General features: G+C 36.9%; 1 protein-coding gene across 1 annotated transcript in view; it reads right to left on the bottom strand.

Moving 5' to 3' along the window:
* Positions 1-22,978, bottom strand: part of ERP44 (endoplasmic reticulum protein 44) — a 47,651-nt gene that overhangs the window by 16,836 nt on the left and 7,837 nt on the right. The window contains exons 2-4 of the mRNA XM_030971091.1: positions 11,290-11,362; positions 9,472-9,511; positions 7,952-8,067 (exon numbers count right to left, since the gene is read on the bottom strand). Coding sequence (XP_030826951.1) covers positions 7,952-8,067; positions 9,472-9,511; positions 11,290-11,362 — 229 coding nt within the window. The remainder of the gene's footprint in view (positions 1-7,951; positions 8,068-9,471; positions 9,512-11,289; positions 11,363-22,978) is intronic.

Here is a 22,978-nt window from a genome sequence, read left to right as displayed (position 1 = left end):
CAGTCCAGTCTTCTTCCAGACTTGGACCACACAGAGCTTCACACAACAAAGTAACGTGTGATTGGCATTAATCCAGGATAAGAGCACTAGCTATTTTCACCTTTATCTAGCAGCTCAGTTATTTATTTATTCACAAGACTTACAAATGTAAAAGAATAAAACCAGAAAGAGGCTTTACAGGAAAATTAAAAGAGCAGCAAAGAAGAACGCTAAGTAGAAGCAATACAAGTTTCCCACACATGTGCATCCTGTGCCCCTTCAACCACTACTAAGGTACAAATGTGGTTCTTCACCACACCCCACCAGAGTTCTTAACATGCCCCTTTGTCCCTCTTCCACTTTGCCAAATCACTGGGACACAGCAAACTGCAATAGGAATTGCACCTAGTTCCCAGCCACACATTGATGGGGAAGCTTACACATACCCAGCAAGTGATTCATGGCACACTGAGCAGGATCCAGCTGCCTTCAGTTTTTACAGCAACCTTTGCTATGGTGTAGAAATTTGTTTTGTGCACCTCCAATATTCAGCAACTGCTTTAATCAAAGTTTCTAAGTATTTCATAGCTTTGAATGCTTTTCCCCCTTTCAGATGTGGCTGAAGTCCAGCAAAGAATTTGACAATTTTATGAGGAAGAGCTGAAGAAATGAGGTAACTTTTGGGTTCTTAGGAAAGCAAGAATAAAAACAAACAATAAAGACAAAGTATGTAATGTTAGACAGATTTCCAGAAGCATTTTCCTTTGGATTTTGCTTTGCTTAATTATTCCCTCCTGTTCACTCCTCTCCTGGAAATAAATCTAGAAAAAAATAAAATCTCACAGACCCTGTGAAAATTATTTATCTTCTTTTACAGAGTGGGATGCAGTTTACTTATATCTCTGGACCTAAACTCAACAAAATGCCCCCCAAATATGCCCACCTTCCCGAGCTACTTAACCATTAGAGGAGACTCGTTCCAGTCAACCACACCCACCACACTTCCCCTTCTCTTCTCTCTCAAGGAAAGACAGAGGTGGTGAATTCAGCAGACTGATCTATCCTTTGGAGACAGAGAAGTTTCATTCAGTTGACAAAGAGAGGAAGGCATCGTAAGTGTGGCCTGTACACATATCTACTTTTCATGGACTCCCTACAAGTCACAGGGTACCCTTCAGGTCACCTGGATTAGCCCACAGCAGAAAGGCAAGCAAATGGCGTCCATGAGCACATGTGGCACAGTACTGAATGAATGAGAAGAAATCCACTCTGACAAAAACATCTCTTCTCAGTTATATTTTTACCACAAAGCAGATTTACTCTCTATCTTACACTCACTCTTTTTTAAAGAGAATAGAGAAGTCTGAATTCCACGCTGCCTGGAGAACTCAGCAAAACCAACTGCTGCTAGAACAATACTAATCCTATTTGCAGCTTTAGTAACTGAAAACAGTCTCTGTACAAGTTGCACAGCTTAGATCAGTCTGAGAACTGAAAACAAAATGTGCATAGCAAGAGAGTAAGAACCAGGTCTACTCCACAAAAATGTTCTCTAATGTCTCCCAAGTAAACTTCAAAGCTTCACCAGCTTAGCCCAGTTCCTAAAAAGCTTTGCATCACTATAAAACAGCACAGAATTCAGCCTATCAATTTTGACTAAGAGGCCTTGACTTGTTTCCTAAATATCCCAGAAGTGCATCTCTTAATGCACTAATTACAGATAAAATTAAGGTAAAACCTTTTATGTCCTCAGTGAAGAGTACTTTTATTTCAAATTAATACAAATTTCTCTATGGAGGATGTCAATATATTCAACATTAATGAACATTAATAATGTTTTCTTCCCTTAAACTCTGCCTACAAGAAGGTGGCAAGTATAGCAGGAGAGGAATCACTTAATATTTGCTTGGTAGAAGACAAACAACATCTGCAAGCCAGGCATTTGCTGCCCTTCTCCCTGCTGACAGAAGGACCTTTGGTCTGACAGTACATGAGTTGATCCAACCTTGACAGGGTCTGACACGGGACAAGGAGCACACTTTGTCAAGGTTTCACAGAAACACACTGAGATCAGTGGCTCCTCCTGTTACAGAGCTGCACAGCAAGAGAACACCAGACCCCACACTTCTTTGTCTCACAACAAGGACTTCTCCCTCATTTATTTCCACAGCTATAGGGGATGCAAGGATTGAAGAAGGGGCATTCGGGGGGTCATGCAGGTTCTCCAAGATGGAGATTGCAGTACCTAAGGATGTGGGTCTTCATCAAGGGCTGAAGTTGTGTAAAAATATTAATGGCAATAAATGCCCATTGTCAAAGTTGAATTCAAACATTATTTCATAAGTCAGTACCTGCATGATCTTTACAAATTACATTGAGATTCCATGAATGCTGATATTTGAACTAACACAGAGAAATGACACTCCTACACAAGTAAGTATTTGAAAACCATCTTTTTACAAAAAATAAAATGCAAGTACATGAAAAACTGTTTGAATTAATTCACAAGTCAAATAGAGTAAACCTTAAATGCTTCATTAAGCCCTGGCATTTGATACAGGTAGAGTTAGCATAAGCAGTGCAACTACAAAATTATATTCCTTTTAAAATTGGAAATACACAATGCAAATACATGGAATATTGTTTGAGCTCACTCATAGATTGCATTAGTTATAGTAAATCCTAAATTAAATTTAAAAATATTTCCTGACATTCCCACTGCCCATTTTCTGATAAAAAGAGGTATTTGAAGCAGACAAGGGCAAGCTATCTAAAAAAAAGTCTCCCAACTACAACTTTATGACTTTTTATTTTCTTCAGATATGAAGGTACCTAAAAGGAATAAACCTTGTATTTGTATTTTGCTGAATTAATCATTAAATCACAAATCCTCTTCTCTTTTACAAAACAGAAACTTTGATCACAGCAATGACTGCTGGATTCAGATGATTCTCCTCCCCATTTTGCATGTTTATCTGTTGACATTCAGCCATTTCCAAACTCCCCAGACTTTTTTCCACTATTCATTCTGCCAACTCCAACAAAAATATCTTGCAATTGCCCAGTTCTCTTCAGCTATGCATTGACTAGTACTTCTCCTGAGCAAAGCTCTGTCTTACAACAGGGAAGAGACACCAGCTCTTGTTTTGAGACACACTTTTATGTGAAACCTGACATTTACATTCATGTTTTCTAAGACAGTCTCCCACGTCACCTACTGAGCAAGATCCTCTAAGAAAGCAGGATTTGTGATCCATATCTCTATCATATTTCTTGTACTGTCAGCTATTTCTTCAGAGCACTGTGTGTTCCTCTATTCAAAGGAATGCCAAAGCCCATTTTTTGGGGTGTCAGGCTTTTCTCATGGTGTTTACACACATTACCCAAGCCATAGCTCCGAGCAACCACACAGCCAGTGACTTGTTTCCCAGAAAGTTTCAGACTCTTACCATTCTAGGTTAACACCACAAGACACTATCCAAAGTTCAGCTAGCTAGATACCAGATTACATCACCAAGAATCTCAATTCCACTGCCACCAAGTCGAAATTAAATGTACAATGAATATAGTGTTGAAAAATTGCACCAAGACTCGCTACATTGAAAAAGACTCCCACCCAAAATGTAGCTAAAAAGGTCCCTCCTAGTGAAGGACAATATTTACAAGGGTCACCATTAACTCACCATAACACTGCTCTAATTTTTCAGGGCCATAATTCACACTATGACTAAACAAATATTTAGATTTTAAGTCTACAGGACTGGTTCTCAAAAAACGTGTCCAGTAGGATTCGAACAATATTGCTAATTATCCTAAATGCCTACCTCATCATATAAGGCAGCGCCTGAAGAATTCACATGCTGAACAGAGGACTATAACAGCCTGAAAAGTTATCTGAAAGAAAATCAAAGTTTCAAAACTCAAACCCTGTAAAAATAACTTCTGAAAATAGTCAATGTCCCTTTTTCTAGAGGAGAGGGGGGTGCAGCACAAATCCAAGCTACTGCATTTCCTAACTTTGGTGTTACATGATGGGTAGGAGTTGCACAGCTACAAATAGGGAGAGCTTGAATTTTCTGGATCTAACACCAATCTTTATTTTGTGTGTCAAATCACCTTAAGTCTTCCTTACCCTTCTGCAATATCTTCCATCTCAAAAATAACAAATCCTTTCAGCTGTATATTTGAAGCTGGAATGACCAAACGAGTATTCTGCTAGCTCACTTGAGATGGGTCAACATCTTTTGAAGTCCCTCAGGCTACCCACTAGGGCACATTACAGATGACAAATGAAATCTCTCTTTGATAGGTACCTTTTACTTTCATAATACACCATAAATTCTCCCCAGTTCAACTACTGCTCTTGTGACACTTGCAAGAAATCATAAGCCCTGGTGGAATACTCAGAAGAAGCAGAATTAGAAAGGAACTTGGGAAAGCATATAAACTAAGCATCCTACTCCAGTGATTGTGATACTGGTGACTTGTATGATGGACCAAAACAGGTAGAAGGAAAGCAATCAATATTCTGTATCAAAATCAGGTAACAGCAAATTTAAACCACCTTCTGCTGCAAAGGAGCATTCACAACAGCCATGCCTGCTCTAAGCAGGGCCTCATCAGTAGGCATCCCATAATCTTCTTTGACAGACTAACAAAATCGCTCTCCTAAGGAGTGCCATCAACAACCTCTCCAAATCACTTACACTTTTTATTTTACCCAAAGATAACTCTCTCAGACTGATTTTTTTTTCCCAAGCAAAGCGACAAGAATGCAATAAAAGCCTCATACTTGTTTAGAGTTTCATTTAGAGTTCCTTTATGAACTTCCAAATTTGTTATCATTCAATTCTTTTGCTTATCAAAGGCACAGTAGCAACACAATCTCATCTCTGCAGCCTAACATTAGCAACGTTTGCACACATTGCAGGAACAGCCAGTCACAGAGAGGAGCAGCTCACAAAATTTAGGGAAAATACCACTCCCAGACACATCTGGAGTGGAAGAACAGTTCCCTAAACAGTCTGTCCAGCAAAGCATCTCCTTACATACCTTCAGTGAGATTTATGTTTGGAGGCACAAAGATCTATTCAAACTAGCTACTATTTTTTATTTTACTCAGAAACTAAAAGGAAACATGGTGCAGTAGAATCAAACCCCCAATATATACACTTCAACTGACAAGAATTTTGCACCACAGCTCGTAATGCTGAATTTAGAGAAACTGTCCAAAATATGAACTCTCTCCCAGTGAAACATGAATTCTAGATTGCGATATCCACTCACAGAGAACAGAAACATAGGAAATCTATTGTACCAACTGAGTTTCCAACACTGCTGCTTAACATAAATTATTAAAAACACCCTGAAACACAAGCAAGAAAAAAAATCACCCGAAAAACCCAAACAAAGAACTCCAAACCATGAAGCAAAACCTTTCTTATAACATCTATGCAGTAAGATCTGTAATTTCACATGGAAGATCACTTTTACTAGGTATTATACTTGGATGAGAGGTGTCTAATATTTTAGGTACCTGAATTACTAAACTGAACATACCAAAACCATCAAAGATTTTAACAAGACACAATGTAGCAGAACTCAGACATTTTTAAGTTACAAAAGGATGGTCTTGGAAAAGCAAAGAGTACCTGCTTTAACTACCACCTCCAGATTTACCTTAAGTGTATATTGCACACCAGCTTAAACACAGCCTGGTGACTTTGCCTACATATTTCAGCTATAATTATCTTCTACAATATTACCAACTAGTGTAAATATAATACATACAGAGGCTTAATATAGTGTTAATATGTATATTTTGTATTTTATCACATTAGGGACTGTCACTTTCCAGAAAAACATCTTTATATTGGCTATAAGAGCAGACAGAATGATGGTTTTGTCATTAGGCATCAAACATTTGGCAGTACATCAATAATTCTCTTTAATTTGCTTTACCCTCAGAAGCTGGTGCGAGCTGTTGGGCCCTGCAGTGTGCCTCAATAATAGTGCATTAAATAGAAAGTATCTATGCCTGAGTAACCATTCTGAAAGCTGTTTTTGAGTGGCCAGAAATCAGCTATTTGGATTCCCTACAGAGTCTTGGCCTCAAAAAGAACCAAATCATTTGTAATGCAAATAATCCACCATCTCTAGAACACCATTCTAACAGCAAATTACTAGTGGTATGAAATCTACAGGCATAACAAACCACCAAAATATTGACATAAAACCTCTAGTGTTGCTAAAATATGTAAACACATACAAAAACATAAAGCTTGAGTAAAAAATCCCAAACCACTAACAATCTTGACACCAGCATCCAGCAAAATACTACGCATGCTCAACCTTGATAATACAGTAATATCTGCTTTCTTACTAAAAAGCTGCTATTGCATACATTAAAATCCAAGTTAAAATACCTAAAACTCTAGGACATGCCCAGTTATTGCGTGCCATAAAATGTACCATTGTTTAAAACCCAGCAAATAAATACTAGAAACTAGGAATGACATGCACAACTCTGTTATTTCAATTCAAAAAGGCAATGTAAATTGCCTGTCATTAAAGGATTTTATTTTTAATTCTCACATTTTACATCTTCTGCAACAGCAGTCATGCTCATCTACTTAAATTAAGGACAAAAATAGTAAATACAGAGAACTAACAGTATTCCAGAAATATAAAGAAAAACTAAAACTCCTGGCTGTCTCCTACTACTTAGCCCCCTACAAGCACTCCCAGGAGGGATGACAATCTCTCCGGCAGCATCTCCTCCTCTCAGCTCTCTGTAACAAGCACCAGTTACTTTAATTCAAAGAGCACATGAGAGGATTAAGCATTTCAAACTTTTAAAGCATTTCAAACACTTGGTGGGGGCCAAAAAAAAGTTTTCTTAACTATAGCTGCTAAGACAAGAAGGTCTCATAGCTAAACACTGGGCATCCGGCTGCACAGATTCTCTGAGTTACTCAAGCAACTGAAGCTACAGCAACCAAAGCAAGGATTTGAGCAGTTAATTTAAACCTTGACTGTAAAACATAACAACACAGGCTGATTTTACTATGGTGGTTAGTGAGAACTTCTATAAAGTTTTGTTGTCATTATCTTGACATGAAAATATGAGCCAATTTCCAGTGATGCTTGTACTTACAAATTAACAGTTTTGAAAAGCCTAAATAGTATAATCAGTATCAATTAAACTGAATTTCTCTGTTAATACTCTTTGGGAATCATAAGCCACTGTTAAGGAATTATTCCTAGAAATGCTGGTCTCCAAGAAGCATAAAATAACACAGATGATCCAACAGTGTAATAAAAATCCTGGTACTATCCATTTGCCTTTCAATGTGTAGCAGATGTTCCTCACATTTTACTTATCAAGGGATTTAAAAAGAACTTTAGGAATTAGTACCACCATAAAGTAAGATATTGCATATGATTTTCATGTCTGGGCATGGGGAAAACCCAACCCAAACAGGGAACTGTTTGCTGGCATGTGTAACAACAGCAGAGCAAAGCTCTGATCCCTGCCTGGCTGTGTGAAAGGAAACTTACAGCCCCCACCATGACTCCAGGGTGGAAGGAAGATCTGATGAGAACATATTCTCCATGCTAACAGTGGAAGGTTACCCCTTCCTTTTCTTGGTTGTGAAGACCTGCATCATTTGTTGCACTAGTGCTTCTCTGACATGTGAATGAGCCAATTCAATTTATAATAACAGCCCTATTTTCCTTATTAAATGAGATAGGCTGAACTGATTAAAAAAAAAAAGGATGTTGATAGATGCAATGAGAAACTGGAAATTGCCCTGACAAATTTGGAAGAAGAGGTTGCTAAAAGCAACCCTGGGCTAAATGATGGGCCATCTACAGCTACACTTTGCACAGCTATTTAGCGCATTTTTCAATACAGTTACTAACTTGGTATGAGGACAGCACAGAAAAACCTAAATCACGATTTACTTACAATGCTGATCACAGTCTACTCTAGCAAACACCACTTGATTCTTCTCTGGATATTCTTCTTTGATTACATTAGAAGCTTCCTCAAAAATAGGATGCAGCATTTGGCTGAAGCGGCACCTGTAAACAGAACACAAAATCGTGACTTCAAAATATCACTTTGAAATATTTCAATTGATGACTACTGGAACATTTCAATCTTTGAAGGAAAAAGAAAAAAAATAGAAAACAAAGAAATGCCATTGAAAGAGATCACATCTATCTGTAATCATCCCAGTAATTGAGTGGATCAAAATCAGTTCAAAAGTAACTTGAATGAATCAGGTGCAGAAAAAAAGTAATTCTGAAAGAATACATAGTTCAAGATATGCTCCCCTGCTTTATCTCCCTAGGAAACACCATTAATGAATTAGAAGCCTTTAGGAAATATATTCTATTCAGAAAGTATGTTGTTAATTTTTTTCTACCTGAGTTACCCCATGGAAAGTGATTTTAAAAATGTAGTAAAAGTTGTTCCTTAGATTGTTGAGATTGAAATATTCACCAACACCTTCAAGAAATATCACAGGTAATTTTCTACGGGTCAACTACACAAGTTACAAGTATTATGTATTATATTATTGCTCAGGTTTGGCAGAATTTGAGCAGACTACCTTTACAGCAGCAAGAACAAAGAGAACCCTAAGGGTCCCTTCTTCCAGTAATGTCAGATTTTGATGCAAATTCTCTCTTTTTGCCCACAGAAAAGGTGGTAGGATTGTAAAGATGCTTCAGTGGCTTTAGGGAGTTTAGGGTAACAGTAGTGCACAAGCCCATTACAAATATGTCAAAAGAATTATTTTATATTGTGTCCTTCCAAACATATGGCAGATTTTTAAATTGGAGATTCATAATGGCGCTGTAGAAATTGAGAGAATGAGACTTCAAGGAGTAGACTTGCAATAAACCAGCATGCACTGAAACCCACCTTAAACATAACAGTGACAGCCTCGGGATGCAGTTATGTCTGCAACAGCAAACATGTAAGTGAAGAGCAAGTCATGCTCTCAAAATGCCAAGAGAGCTGAAGTCCACCTTCTGAAAAAACCTGACTCTGGGCAGCCCAGCTGCATGCTACACATTTATGCAGCATGTATATGTTACCATGTATATGCTACAATGGCTTCTTGCCCCCCATTCTTCTCCATCCTTAAAACAGAGAATTTCCGTGGCCAAAACTGATCTGTTCTCACTCCTAAGTCAGGTTACATCACAGACTGGTAGTGTGCTATGTTGAGGGATTATTGCTGTATGCCTAAAAGTAATGATCATAATTAAAGCTGCAATGTTTTAAAACTGTAGCCTATAATAATGTGAACCAAGCAAGCATAGACAGAAGGAGAAGCAATCGGGACTTAAACTCAAGAAAGAACTGGTTTGAAAGCAAGAGACTACTGTACTTTCAATTAGAAAACTACAGCCAAACATGATAGTTTTCAAAAGACAGAAGCTTAAATATAAAAAAAAAAAACTTTAATAACTTACCAATCAGCATAAAAATTAACTAAAGCAACATCTGCATTGTCTGAGAAGAAAGAAAAAGAAAAAGCCCAATGTCACATTGTGAGGCAAACTTCTCAGTTCTTTTATTCGAGAATATAAAAGTATGTGCAAAAAAAGTCCAAAAGCAATTACTTCTAGATAATTCAGCATAAAGCTTAGTCTGATTGCTAGAAAACTGCTGGAGTAAGTCTCATCAGAAATATAATCTATAACAAATGGGAAAAAGATGAAAGAGGCCTTCAGTCAAGTGTTCTATTGACTTTATTGATATATAAGACAAAAAAAATGTAAATACTTAAGGCATTAAGACACACAAAGTAATTAAGTGACACATGCAGCAAAAATTATTTCTGGATTTAAAATTAAGGCACTCACATCCAGAAATTGGACTCTAGTAGCTCTTAAGCACTAGCTCTATTATTTGTAAGTGTTAAAAATTAGTTAAAAGCTGAAATCCCAACTATTTGGGGTAGAAGATTGATGAACAGGGAACCTATCTGTGCAACTTGCTCTGGTTTGTCGTTACTTGTCTTATTTAACCTGGATACTATGGCAAAAGGTAGCAAAGAAATTTTCAGTACCCAAAACCAGAAAAATAATAAGGAACACTAAAAAAAATGCAGTACTACACGAATAAATATAATCAAGTAATGAAATAATGTTCTTAGGCATTCCTTTTCACATATTAAGAAAAAATTTAAAAGAGATAAATTTCTGGCCCAAAAATGAAGTATTATCTTTATAGAATATAATAACTAACCGTGCTTTAAAATAATTTTTAGTAGTAGTACTGACCTAGACACTGAAAAAAATGAAATACATACTCAAACTACAGAATATCAGCCACAGCTTTATAAAGCAGAAATGCTGACAAAGCAGAAAACTGACAAAGCTACAGAGCAGTTACATGTGAAGATAAGGATGCTGAAAGCCTGGAAAAGACAACATGCTCATAAAGACAACTCTTGAGTAAGCTGGAGAACACCACAATTTGATTACAATTATGGTGCTAAGATTTTCATTATCAGCAAAGGATGCCAGTGGTGAATAGGTAATTAACAAGCACTGAAAAGTTTAGGGTCACCTCCAATGTGTAAAGTATATCTTGAAAGTAATGGGATGAATTTCAGAAGCACTTACACTTAGCATATATTCCCTTTTGTGAATTATATTATATAAAATAATTTTATATTTTCCACTGTAGAAAAGGTATTTACAAACAGCTCTCATATCACAAAGCAATCTCATATCATAAGGCAGGTTCTAGTCCAGACCTTATTAAAGATTTTTCACCCTGGATATATTTGAAACAATGTAATAGCTTTTTCCTGCAAAGACAACCAGATACAGGCAAGTTGTATACTTCTCAGAGGGAAAGGTTTCAGACAAGAAACACATATCTGTTTAATTTAAAGATTTCCATTCTGTAAGCCACCAGAATCAGGACAGTGCTTAACTTGAGAAAAGGCAAAGCTGAACAAGCAAGATACTTAAGGCCCATAACCATGGGTTTCACTTGCTGCTATTTTTTTTGGGGGGAACTTTTAAAATGCCCTCTAGACTAGTTTTGGTTACCCTTCTGCAAACAAGATAACAGTTATTTTCTTAAGACACTTCAAATTCTCATTGCAATACATTAGTTCAGACAGCTAATTTCGACCACAGGCATTTAATATTTCTAAGCCGATGGCAATTCATATATTCAAAGCTAGGCTATGAATATTCATTTAATACCGCTGCAATATTCACACAGATAAGTAACTGCAGACACACAAGGAAAAAATTATTCAAAGTACTCACTTAAAATGTCATCTATATTTCCACTATCTAGACTTGTTATTTCACTTCTTGCTGGATTAAAAAGCCAAGACACCTAAAAAGAGAAAGCAAACCAGTAAGGTATGTTTCAGCAGTAAAGTAGTAACTGATATGTGATTTTTAAGTGCTGCAGTTCAAAAGCTGAAGAATAACAGTGAAAGAACTGTAATTCAGTCAGTGCATTTCAGATGACTGCAGTACTACAAATATACAAATAAACCGATATAACATACTTTCACATTGAAAGAAAAATTAGTTTTTGAAATACAATTCTCTATTATGTAGCCACAAATGTTACAGGTAAATTTGCACCTTTAAGAGTAACTTAATCATTAACTTCACTATGAAGGAAGAAATGAAACCCCATTTCAGCAACCTCACACAGGTGGGCACATAGGTTTTACCCAGAGACAAGTAATTCCTTCTGTCACTTAGAGGACTTGTCTGACAAAAAAGTTTCTCATTAAGTAAAGCCTCAACTACCTGCATTTTTATTGCTGTTTTAGGAAACTATTTCAATACATCTAACTCAACTAGCTACAGTCTTTTATCTCCTTCTGTATTTCCACTTGACACTACTTCACTCCCAGCATGCAATAGACTCATCAGACTATAAAAACCAAGACACCACATCAGCCAAATCATTCAATTACAAAGCAACCTTTATATTACTCTTAATGCAACTCTCATAGAAATACACAGTTTTATGGATGGACACTCATTTTCAGTGCAACTAGCCCAGATCTTTATTTTTCTAAAATGCAGTGGAAGAAACAGGAGGTAGATCCCAGGTGAGAGAGGCATCAGTGAATTACAATTTATTTTTGCTTTGAGAGAGACAAGTGTGCAAATGTATGAGTAGGATAATATAGATTCTTGTCTGGGGCATGAATGTTTCCATCCTGAGTAAGCCAGTCAGAAAGTCATCACTTCTGTAAGCACAGTCAGAGCTTGGACCAGATGCTCTGCTGTGATGCCTTCATGGTTTCAAGTGATGTATGGTTCCTCAGCTGACAGAGGTAACAGCAAAGGAAAAGGAAAGTTTTTGGAAGAGAACTGAGAGGAATGCACAGGTCAAGGAGTTGGGCAGAGATCAGAGATTCACACAGACACCCCACACTGAGATGCAGCAGCACAAAACATACATGCTATTGATGTTCCCAGAGACTTATTTACCCCTTGAGGTGCAAACAAAATCTGCCTATGGCTCAAGAGTCACCAAGGAAAAACACAGCTGAAAGCATAAAGACCATCCAAATAAAACCACACAGAGCAGCTGTATAGCAGGAACCAGTGATATAAGATTCTCTGCATTTATGGAAGAGCTTGAGATCTATCCTGAACTTATAGTAGGACCACGACTACAAAGAACAAGCCTCCAGGATATACCTGCCTTTGACACCATTTACAATTTATCAAAAAACTCATTTAATGTCACACACCAAATTTTGTTACATTTATTACAAGTGTATATGAAATATTTGATTGGAAAAAAAAATCACCAAATTGGATCCCTGCTTTCCTTAAGATCAGCTTCAAAAATGGTAGGAAACTTCTGCAGTGAGACACTGTTAACAGCTCTAAAACTATCATTGTAAATCACACACTGGTGAGATTTGTAGCAATCAATCATTTTCAATTCTTTCTGATTTGTGGATCATTAATCAGAAAGATTACTAATGTGGATCACTAATCACTTCCCAGTGAAGATAGTGATCCTTTTGCATTTCCCATATGGAGCCCCTTGGGTAGCAGATAACTCTATCTTACACTACAGGCTGAAAACACACCAGCTGTTGGAATACATAATATGTACCAATGCTCCTCTCTTGGTAGTTGAATAAGATGCCATTCTTAAATGCAAATCTAAGATTTGTGATGGAGTTTGCACAGTCTTCCTGTGTCACTTCAACTGCTTGACCCAAATGTCTAAACTGTGGCTCTGGGATGACTTCAGAGAAACAAACTGAGCTGCGAGGTCCAGAGATTAAACAGGGAGTGTAACAACACAATCTGCCAAAAAAATTATCTGATTAAGCAAGCTATGCAATGCACAAGTTCCAGCAGGCCAGTGTTTAGGGAGTTCCTCTGAAGATGCCGGCATTGCTGACTAGTGAGAAGCAAGAAGGTAGGATCTGCCTTTGGCGTGAGAAGCTACCTGTATGGATGCAGATCCACACTGGCCAAATCATAGCCAGAGAAGTGATGATGGCACTGGTTGCTGATGGCAACCCTTAGTGCAGACACCTCCCCATCACCCCTTGGGTGGTGCATGGGATGACAGCTTCCATGGTGTTGCTGGGGGGAGGTTCTGGAAGTAGAAGTTATGTTTGTAGTGAGTAATGGGTCAGGTCAGCATGTGCTGGCACAGGTTTTGTTTGTATGCACGTGTTGCTTTGTTGCAAATGTCGGGTTTGACCTAACTTGAGTACAATTGAAGCAGTAGCTACAATTAACAATAACAGCTCAAATATTGCTCTAGACAATAATGGATAGGGTATTTCAACAATAATTTTCCTGGCCATCATCTGATCCTACTGAAGGTGACTTTGCAAATTCAATGTTCTAAGGCTTTAGCTGCCTTGCAAGGCCTCAAGAACCTCTGATCACCCTGAAGACCACAGAATTACTTAACCTGCTTGTAATCTTGGACAAGGTTTGTTTACAGAGAAAATCCACACAAGCCTCTAGAAAGCAGGAACTTTTCAGTTGCTGCACATAAGCTCTGCATCACCATTCATACTTGAAAAGAATTTCCATTGTAGGTCTTGGCATAACTACTTTCACAGGAGCTCAGCAGTAGCACTTCATATTGTCTAAACAAACCAAATGGGTAACATAACAATTTCTTAAACCCTCCTGGCTTTTTCTAGTATAACTTTCCAGCAACAAGACAAATCTTATCTAATAGGATAAGTTACACATAAATTAAACATAACATAGATAAGTGTATTATTTGCAGTCAAGAAATAGGCTCTGTTACTTAGCAGATATACTTTAATGGATCAGGAACTGCAGTCATATTTATAGATTGCCACAATACACTTAAAACACATTTAACTTGCAAAGCAAATATTTAAGTGTGCCATGAAAGCACAGGACTTACTAACCAATGAGATCCTCTTCCAGACTGTGCTATGTGCAGAAAAGAGGAATTAAAACTAATACTTCTTTATAGCACAAATAATTTTTGTGATTGCTTTCTTAACTCTTACTGTGGAAATGTGCATGGAAATGTGCAAGCTGCATGTACTAAGACATTAATACCAGAACAAATATTCCAAACATCTTTATGTATTGAAGGTGAAAAGCAAATTAACCATATACATTGTCCATTTGTATTACAGTAGTGGAAAAATACTGAGACTAAGACCACCTTCCCCCAAAAGTTGCACAAAATCTGAGATAATTGAAATATTTTCCCCACTAGAAGTATGAAAATTTCTGTTTTGTCAAATATATTCATAATCACGTTCTCAAACATTTTATCCTGACTAAATAATTGTGGATGCCAAACTTTTAATAATAAATAGACAGACTCATGGAAAAAAAGAATTCCTTGAAGAAATGTCAATAAATATGCAAGACACACTCCAGGCTGAAGATTTCATTAAGGTATAATGCCTGTAAGGAAGAAAACACCTCCTTCTGACCCAGTAATCTTGCTGTCCCATGGGATGCAAGAAGGTTTATGATATTACTAGTATTAATATTTATCATAAAGGAATACAAATTTGTATTTAAATTTCTAAGAAGCTACACTGTTTTGAGAGTATTTTCTGACCTTCTTTGAGGCTTGTGCTTGGTACCCATGAGCAGAAAACTAGACATTTCTGAGGAAATAATTTCTGAATATCAGCTACACACTTTATAAAAGGTATTGAACCTAAGTTCTGAAAAACATATTGGCTAAGAAAAGTATTCAGAATTTTCCACTTTAAAATGCAAACTTTACATTACACTGCTCATAGCAGGACATATGAATGATGGTTCATATTTGTATCTGAGGTGAAAAAAAAAAAATTTCAAACTGGCATTACAAGATAGCTACAAACTCATTGAAGAAAGCATCTTGAAAAAATAATTCAAAAGGAAAATTGGTTACTGAAGCACACCTGAAAACTCAACTTTCTGCACTTACATTGGAAAAAATTAAGTATTTTTTATATTTCTATTTTTTAAACATTCAAACTGAAAATCTGATGGCAAAAGTAGCTACTTAATTTAAGTAAAAATTTAAATAAATTTTTTTTTAAATAGATTAGAATAGAATACATTAAATACTTGAGTGAAACTGCTCAAGTTAGATTAGGTTGTTTATAATCTACTCATAGCACTTAACACTACAGAAAAATGACAAAACAAATGTAGACAGAAACAAGAGAATGCAGAAAGCTTTTTGCACTTACAGAATACATTGCTTGGGGGAAAAATCAGGAACTGAACAATGTGTTCACAAAGATAAAATTTAGCTCATATGGGGGAGGGAAGAAGAGGCAATGACATACACTTTTACTCTCCTGGTCCTCAGAAATACTGTCAAATAAAGCAGGAACATCATGGCTCAGGTTCCTGGGAGTTTCTGAAGATAACAGTGGTCATGCTTTTACTGGGAAGTTTAATTAGTACAGAAATCTTAGTGTTTCTGATCAAGATTTGGTCCTCACTTGAAGTCAGCCAATGGCTTAGAGAGCCAGTAGCAGTCACTTCTGAGGAATAATTAGCTGAGATTTCTTCTGATTGTTTCCAACGAAAGATCTCAAAGCAACTGCTGGAAAGTCACTATGATCCTCCCAAACACACCATGCAATGCCACACAAGTATCCTTATGCAAAACAAAATGCCTGGACAGAATCTATTCAACCCATACCTAACACTGAACCTCTGCCAGGTGTCACACCACCTTCCCAAAGAGGAAATAAAAGCACATCCAGTTTCAGCTCACCTTCTGCTAACAGCATTCCTGTTCAATTGCCATTCCACACATCCAATTAATAAAGCATGCTGGTTACTCAAGATTTAGATCAACCTTTTATCAAGACTTTACCAGCACCAGTTAATGTTGTTAGTTCTTTAATTGCTAACTGGAAAGGAGAGACAGACCTATAGTTTAATGGTATTTCTTTTTCAAGTGTATTATACTTTACATGCCACTTTCTTGCAGAAAATTTTAACAGTTTAAATGCACATAAACTTAAAATTAAAAGAAAAGGAAAAAAGAACCCAGGTCTGTTGCATTCTAGTTCTTTGTGCCTTTATTTTTTAATGCACATAATGAAGCAGAGGTCCTCATTTCTAAAGCAAACTATCCGTAGAATATAGAAAATGTATTCATGAAGCATTATGATTTCTAATTAGTACTACACCTGCAAAGCAATCAACAAGAACAGACTTCATTTTCACTTGCTAAACTTTTCATTTACCTTTTCCTCCAGCTGGGAAATCCTAAAGGCAGACAACTAAACCATCTTTCTCCCCTAACACAAAATCATTTTACATTTGGCAACCAGGTCTAGCCCACACCTAATCCAGATTGGCATGTTGAAGTTACTACCTGAAGTCCAAGTCCCCCAGGACCCTGCTGCTGACTGTCAGTTCCTGAGTACCTCTTTTTTTATGCATGCTGCTGATCTGCTGCTGCTCTGAGGTCTGCATTAAACTCCTGGACAACAGGAAGCAGACGGGTTTACAGCCTGCTGGAGGATGATACAAATTGAAAGGAATCCCAGAAGACAGCAATACCAAAGCTGGCTAGACATTTTAAGAGCCTCTGAATTTTGGCTTCAGAACCATCAATCAGGAACATCTTGCTGGTAGCATTCCCAGAAGTCCCATAATGAACCACAAAGTTCAGAGCAGAGAGAGGTAACAGTAAATAGAGAATGCTGAAGGAAAATAAAAAAAGAACATTATACACCCTCTCAGTGAGACCAGTTCAACTCTTAGTTGTCACCACTTGATTTCAGACTGTGCCTAAATATTTTCGTAACTTTGACTGCTGCTATCCCTGGTGAATATGCAGTGTTTTTTTATTGGTAAGGTAAGCTGCTTTCATTATAAGACTATGAGACAAAGATCCATTAGTTCAAAACATTAACTAACGATCCCTTCTCAATTACATTCAAGTTTTCAGAGCAATTTTTAAATGGGTAACAAGAAATAATTTCTTATAATTTTTCACTTAGGAACCATATCTTAAATTTAGTCAGGTAAATTTAAAATGCTCAAAAGAAGCTACTTAAAACAGATTTAAAGATTGCAGTTACTAATATTCAGGAGAACAGAGAAAAAACATCTAACTAAACAGAAATATGGATAATAAATAATTAGAAAAGTAAACTTACTTCTTCACCCTTGATAGACAGTTCACTTTTATGCTGTTTTAGCCAAACAGTGCTGTAACTGCATAGAGCTAAGTAGAGACCATCATATGAAAAAGAAGTCATGCAATTTTTTGTCTTCCACATATCTTGTTGTCTGCTCCCATTTTAAGTGCATCGAAGGAATATTTGGAGCAGGTGTATATCTCATTAATACTGAAAAACTTACTTTGAAATGAAACTACCAGGAAAGAAAAATTCACAATTTATAATGCTATCTTTGAAAATCCAAATTATAGTGATTTGACATGCCGAATTAGGAAAAAGAACTCACAGTTAATGGTTCCTAATACTGAACTTAGCACACAGGCAAATGAGTTGAAGGGTTTGACTGGGAATGGTTCACAGCTGCAGAGATCTCTCAATGGCCTGACACCACAGCACCAAGGATTTCCAGAAAAATTGATAAGTTAACCTCCCAAAAGTTTGTGAACTATCATTAGAAGACACAAGATGTTCATTCAAGAAGTCCATTGCAGAGATGAGAATTAAACATCCTTATCACAATGTGCAGTCCAATGCATTGCAATTTTTTCCACAAAGCTAGTAGAACCATGTAGTAGTAGCAGAACCATGCACTCAAACAATTCTAAAGCTTAAGTCTCTGAGTACAAACCTATGGGTCATGGTCTTTTACAGAAATGTTTAAGCAAGGGTTCAAAAAAATGACATGAGGTGTGTCTAAAAAAATGTCACCGAGATAAGACCTGTAATTTATTTCCAGCTGAATTATTTGTAACTTTCAGTTATTTCTCTTGGCCTTTAGGGAAAAGAGTAATCTCCAGTCAGGGTTACAATCCACTGGTTTCCTTCCCTTATACATCCAGAGAGAACACAGTCCATACACCTTTAAAAGATGTAAACAGATGTCTGAACATCTATATTAATTTCTGAATAATGTTCAGAGTGCTCCACATTGTCACAACCAGGAATCTACCCTAAAGCCTGTTTCACAGATTTAAAACTACAAATTCAGCTCCCCAGGAAACTACTGAAAACTCTGAATCTTTAGATATTTTATTTACCAAACTGCTTCTCTTAAACAAGCAGCTAGAATTCCCCTGAAAAAGAAAGGTCACATTTGTGCAGCCTTTTAGGAAAAAACACCTCATATTCCGATAACTCTTTCTTTTCCATTTTGCCAACTGCTCTGATTATTTGGCAACAACACAAGGATACACTTTCAAGCAGGAGTAACACACATAAAATACAAACGCAATCTCCAAAATGATTAGCACAAATTAAGCAGCTGTTGCTGTGAATGAAAGCCAGCACTCTTAAGATCCTCAACTTGTTAAAGCATGATCCAGCAATATGAAATAAAGAACAGTTTGGTCTTGTCAAGACTTTGGTAAGGCTGGCAGAGCAGAATAGTTTGCTGCCCCTTTTCACTAAGTCAAGGAAAAAGGCCCTGTTCTCTATTTCGGCCACTGCAATTAAATGTAAAACCCCCTACCAAAAGAAATTGTTGTAGACAGTTTAAATCTTGGAGGCTGTGTACTTTTAACTCCATTCCTCATTACAAAAAGCAACACATTACCCTGCTATTCATTATAATCTACAGGCTTTGCTGTGCTCTTTATTGTAGTTTTTACACAGGGCCATTGCAGAACAAGAAATTAGCTTTTTTTTTCTTAATAATACAAATGAATTTATGTGTTGTTCATTCTTGGACTGGTGATGAAAATGCATATTAAAATAAAACAAAAACTTCTACATCCTTCTGTGGGATAAGTGGCTGTGGAATTCAGAATCTCTCCTTTAAAACATAATCTTAGAGGAAGAAACCAAAAGTAGATGTAGTGTTTCCATAAGAAACTGTATTTCTTATGTCACGTGAATGTTTGCTACCTTGGAATAATTTGAAATATTGAACATATTAGTGGATAACAGAATTTTCTATCCATACTGCCTGCGCACATTCTACTGCTTTAAAAATAAACACAATTTCTATTTTGACAAGTTTTACTACATATTGAGCTTATTCTTATTAAGCTTATTCTTCAATAAGACAAAAGCAACTTTTTTTAAAGTGAAATGATCAACTTCAACACCTATGCACTTCTAGCTGCTTAGCTTTTTATTAATGACACAATCTAGTTGCAATACTGAACACATTTTTACTGTTCTTCTCCAAAACATCAAGTTCTCCATATCTTTGCCTTATCAAGAAAGGTGGGAACTTTAAGCAAAGACAAACCTGTTCAGTTTTACCTTTCAGCTGGAACTTGTTTAAGAGTGGGTATGAATTAACCACTGCTCAAATGCCAATATAATATGACTACCATAAACATACAGCAACTAGCCCTCCATGAGAAAAATACCAACACTGGACCAACATGGCTCTAAACCATGCAGGCATTGGGTTAAGAGGAAAAAAAAGTAGAAAAAGCAACGAATAGACAAACAAAATACTTAAATGAAAAATACAGCTGGGTCATCTAGTCCACCCAAAGGGATGCAAAACATACTGGTTTAACTTGCACTCTAAAGGGAATATAAGGGAAGATAAGTGGACAAGCCAGTTTCCGATAACACTGTTTAAATTGTACCATTTACCTTAGTGCAGCTGCTTGTTTGTACTTCTGAATAACAAAATCCTTTTGAAAGTACAGAATCACAGTCATTGTGATTCAGCTCATCCTTGTTTCATGCTGAAGGTGATGATGGTTAGAACTAAACAATGCAGCAGTGCAGCAAACCTATAGATGATTCTGTGGCAATTAGCAGTTCAACTTAAATTCTGACCCTCTTCCACTTTCACTATTACACAGTCACGTCATGCTCTGCAATCTCCACCACAACGAACCCACCTGTAACCACCCATTTACTAACCTCAGATCTAGAGCTTTCAGCACCAATACTATCAGTATCACTATGACTCTCCTTGTGCTAGTTTATTTTTCCTTCCACAACTGAGATGCCACTTTTCCTCAAATTACCTGCTAATACTGCAGTAAGAGGCTAAGGTATTGTTTGTACAACTATCGAAAGACAGCTACAATAATTTGTATGTTTGCCCACACATTAAAACCACTGAGGTTCAGTCCAGTGCTACTCCTCCCTCTTTTTCTGAGAAACCAAAATGAGGAACACCTCAGAATGTCAAAATTACAAGCTTTCTAAAATACAGTGGCATTTTGATGATCTCTGTTTATCATTCCCTTAACATCAGAACTCTGAACTTTAGAATAAATCCACTTAAAACATAATCTGAACGTACATTACTTTGGTTATTTTATTTTCTTCATTTCAGGCATGATTGTGACGCACATTTGACAAACTTCCACTCTACACATGCAAACTGCCAATAGCGTATTAAAGCTCTTGAGACATCCATTAGCTTGTCTCTAGCAAACAATTTCTAGGCTAGCATTTATTATTTGCGACCTTAAAACGACATATGAGTGGATAATGGAAAAGATCTTTCCCAATAAGCGGTGATTCTGTGCGATAGAAATACTACTCCACAGCTGCATTCTAATTGACAAGTTGGCATTGGAAAAATCTCCCAATTCAAATGAGGAGGTAAAACAAAAATCTTTTTACAAATTAATCCATTGGCTTATGTTCTAGGGAAAAGCACTGATTAAAGCAATGCCACCTGAACCTGAAGAGAGAAATTCACCTTTGGGACCACAGCTGCATGTATCTTGAAGAATGAGAGGCTAATTTCAGACTGTATAAGACCTATTTTCTTTCTGTCCCAAACAGCTGCTCAGGTCCTGCACATATGCAGTCAATTTATCCTGGATAACTCTGGACAGCAGAAGAATAAATAATGCAGACAACCAGACACATACCACAAATATTTTGAAATGTACAAAAGGGAATCATACAGAGATTGGTCTACTTCTCTTCAAGGAATAATAGACCTGCCAGCTTCAAGCTGACTCCCACAAAAACATCCAAGCAAGTATTCCAGACTGGTCCTAAAAATAGTATGAACACACTAACATGGTGCAGTGCTTGAACTGGGAGCAAGTTTCAGACACTCTGGCTCTGCAGTCAACCAGCTTCATGCAGCAATTTTACTGCTCTCAACAGAGAAGCCTGCTGTAACCAAAACTGTTACCAAAATCCTCAGCGAGGTATCACAGCTATTTAATGGCTTATTTAAAAATATTTATTATCTACATAACACCAATTATATGTAGACATTTGCATTGGTTTAGCAAATTCTGCTGGCCTATGTTGACAGAAAAAAATTCTAAAAAGGCCTCTCCCCCTTCAATTACACCTTTTTAACCAAAGCAGATTTAAATGCCATTCGAAGGTAATTCCTGAGAGGCCCGAACACTCGCTGAGCTCCCTTCACTAATTAACGGATCATTAGAAGGAAAGAACCCCTAACTGTTCACCTCCTGCACCACATACTGTCTTAATTACCTTCGTGAAGCAACCAATTTGTCTTTCAGTTATTGTGTCCAAAATCCCAAGTGAATTGACTCAACAGGGAGAAGGAAAAAATAAGGAAAAAAGTTGTTTCATACACACGTTTATGAAAATTCATACTTTGTATGACTGGCAAAGAATCTAGGAGCTAAGTGTTTCTAGCAAGAGTTAAGAAAGGGGATTTCAGTAAATTACAAGAGTCAGAAGTGATAGACTGACTAAAGGAACAAAAAGCTTTTCTTGGGATTACAAATATGGATACATCACTGAAAAGCTTTCCCTTTGTGCAGCTTTTGAGAAAGTTAATTATATCATCACTTCATAATCACGACAGCTATGGGAAACAGCAAAACACTATCACAGCTGTTGTTTGCTTTTTCCAGACCATTGGAACAGGCACCTATTCCTTGCCTTTCAAAATACTTCCTTGCAGAGTTCCTAATGAACAAGTTCTCTCTGTGTTTATGCCCAATTGCCACACAAATCCAGTTGGAAACAAAATATAAGCTTTACTGCCAGTTATTTTACAACAGAGATTAGACTGCTCTTCTCTCATTTTCACAAATTTATGAAAATAAAACCCAAAAAACCCTTGCAGACATTCATACTTTTTTTGGATGTACCTCAATGAAACACACAAGAAACAGGCAAGAATCACTGATGCCAAACAAGACAGAAGACAGGCTGGCTGCAAAAAATCATGCCAAGGAACCAGGTCATTTACTATATTCCATTTCTAGAATTCTATGTTCTGCTCAGGTTCCTGTTTCGTGAACATCATTTAGGATACAAAGTTTCAGTCATTAAAGAAATCTAAGCCACAGAGCAGTATCTTGCTTTGAAACAATGTAGCAAACCACATACCTGAAATGTCTCTGTGAATTAACAAAATCTTC

Source organism: Camarhynchus parvulus, chromosome 2 (genome assembly GCF_901933205.1).
Source record: "Camarhynchus parvulus chromosome 2, STF_HiC, whole genome shotgun sequence".
Classification (NCBI taxonomy): Eukaryota; Metazoa; Chordata; class Aves; order Passeriformes; family Thraupidae; genus Camarhynchus; species Camarhynchus parvulus.
This window is presented reverse-complemented; position numbering and strand designations above follow the sequence as displayed.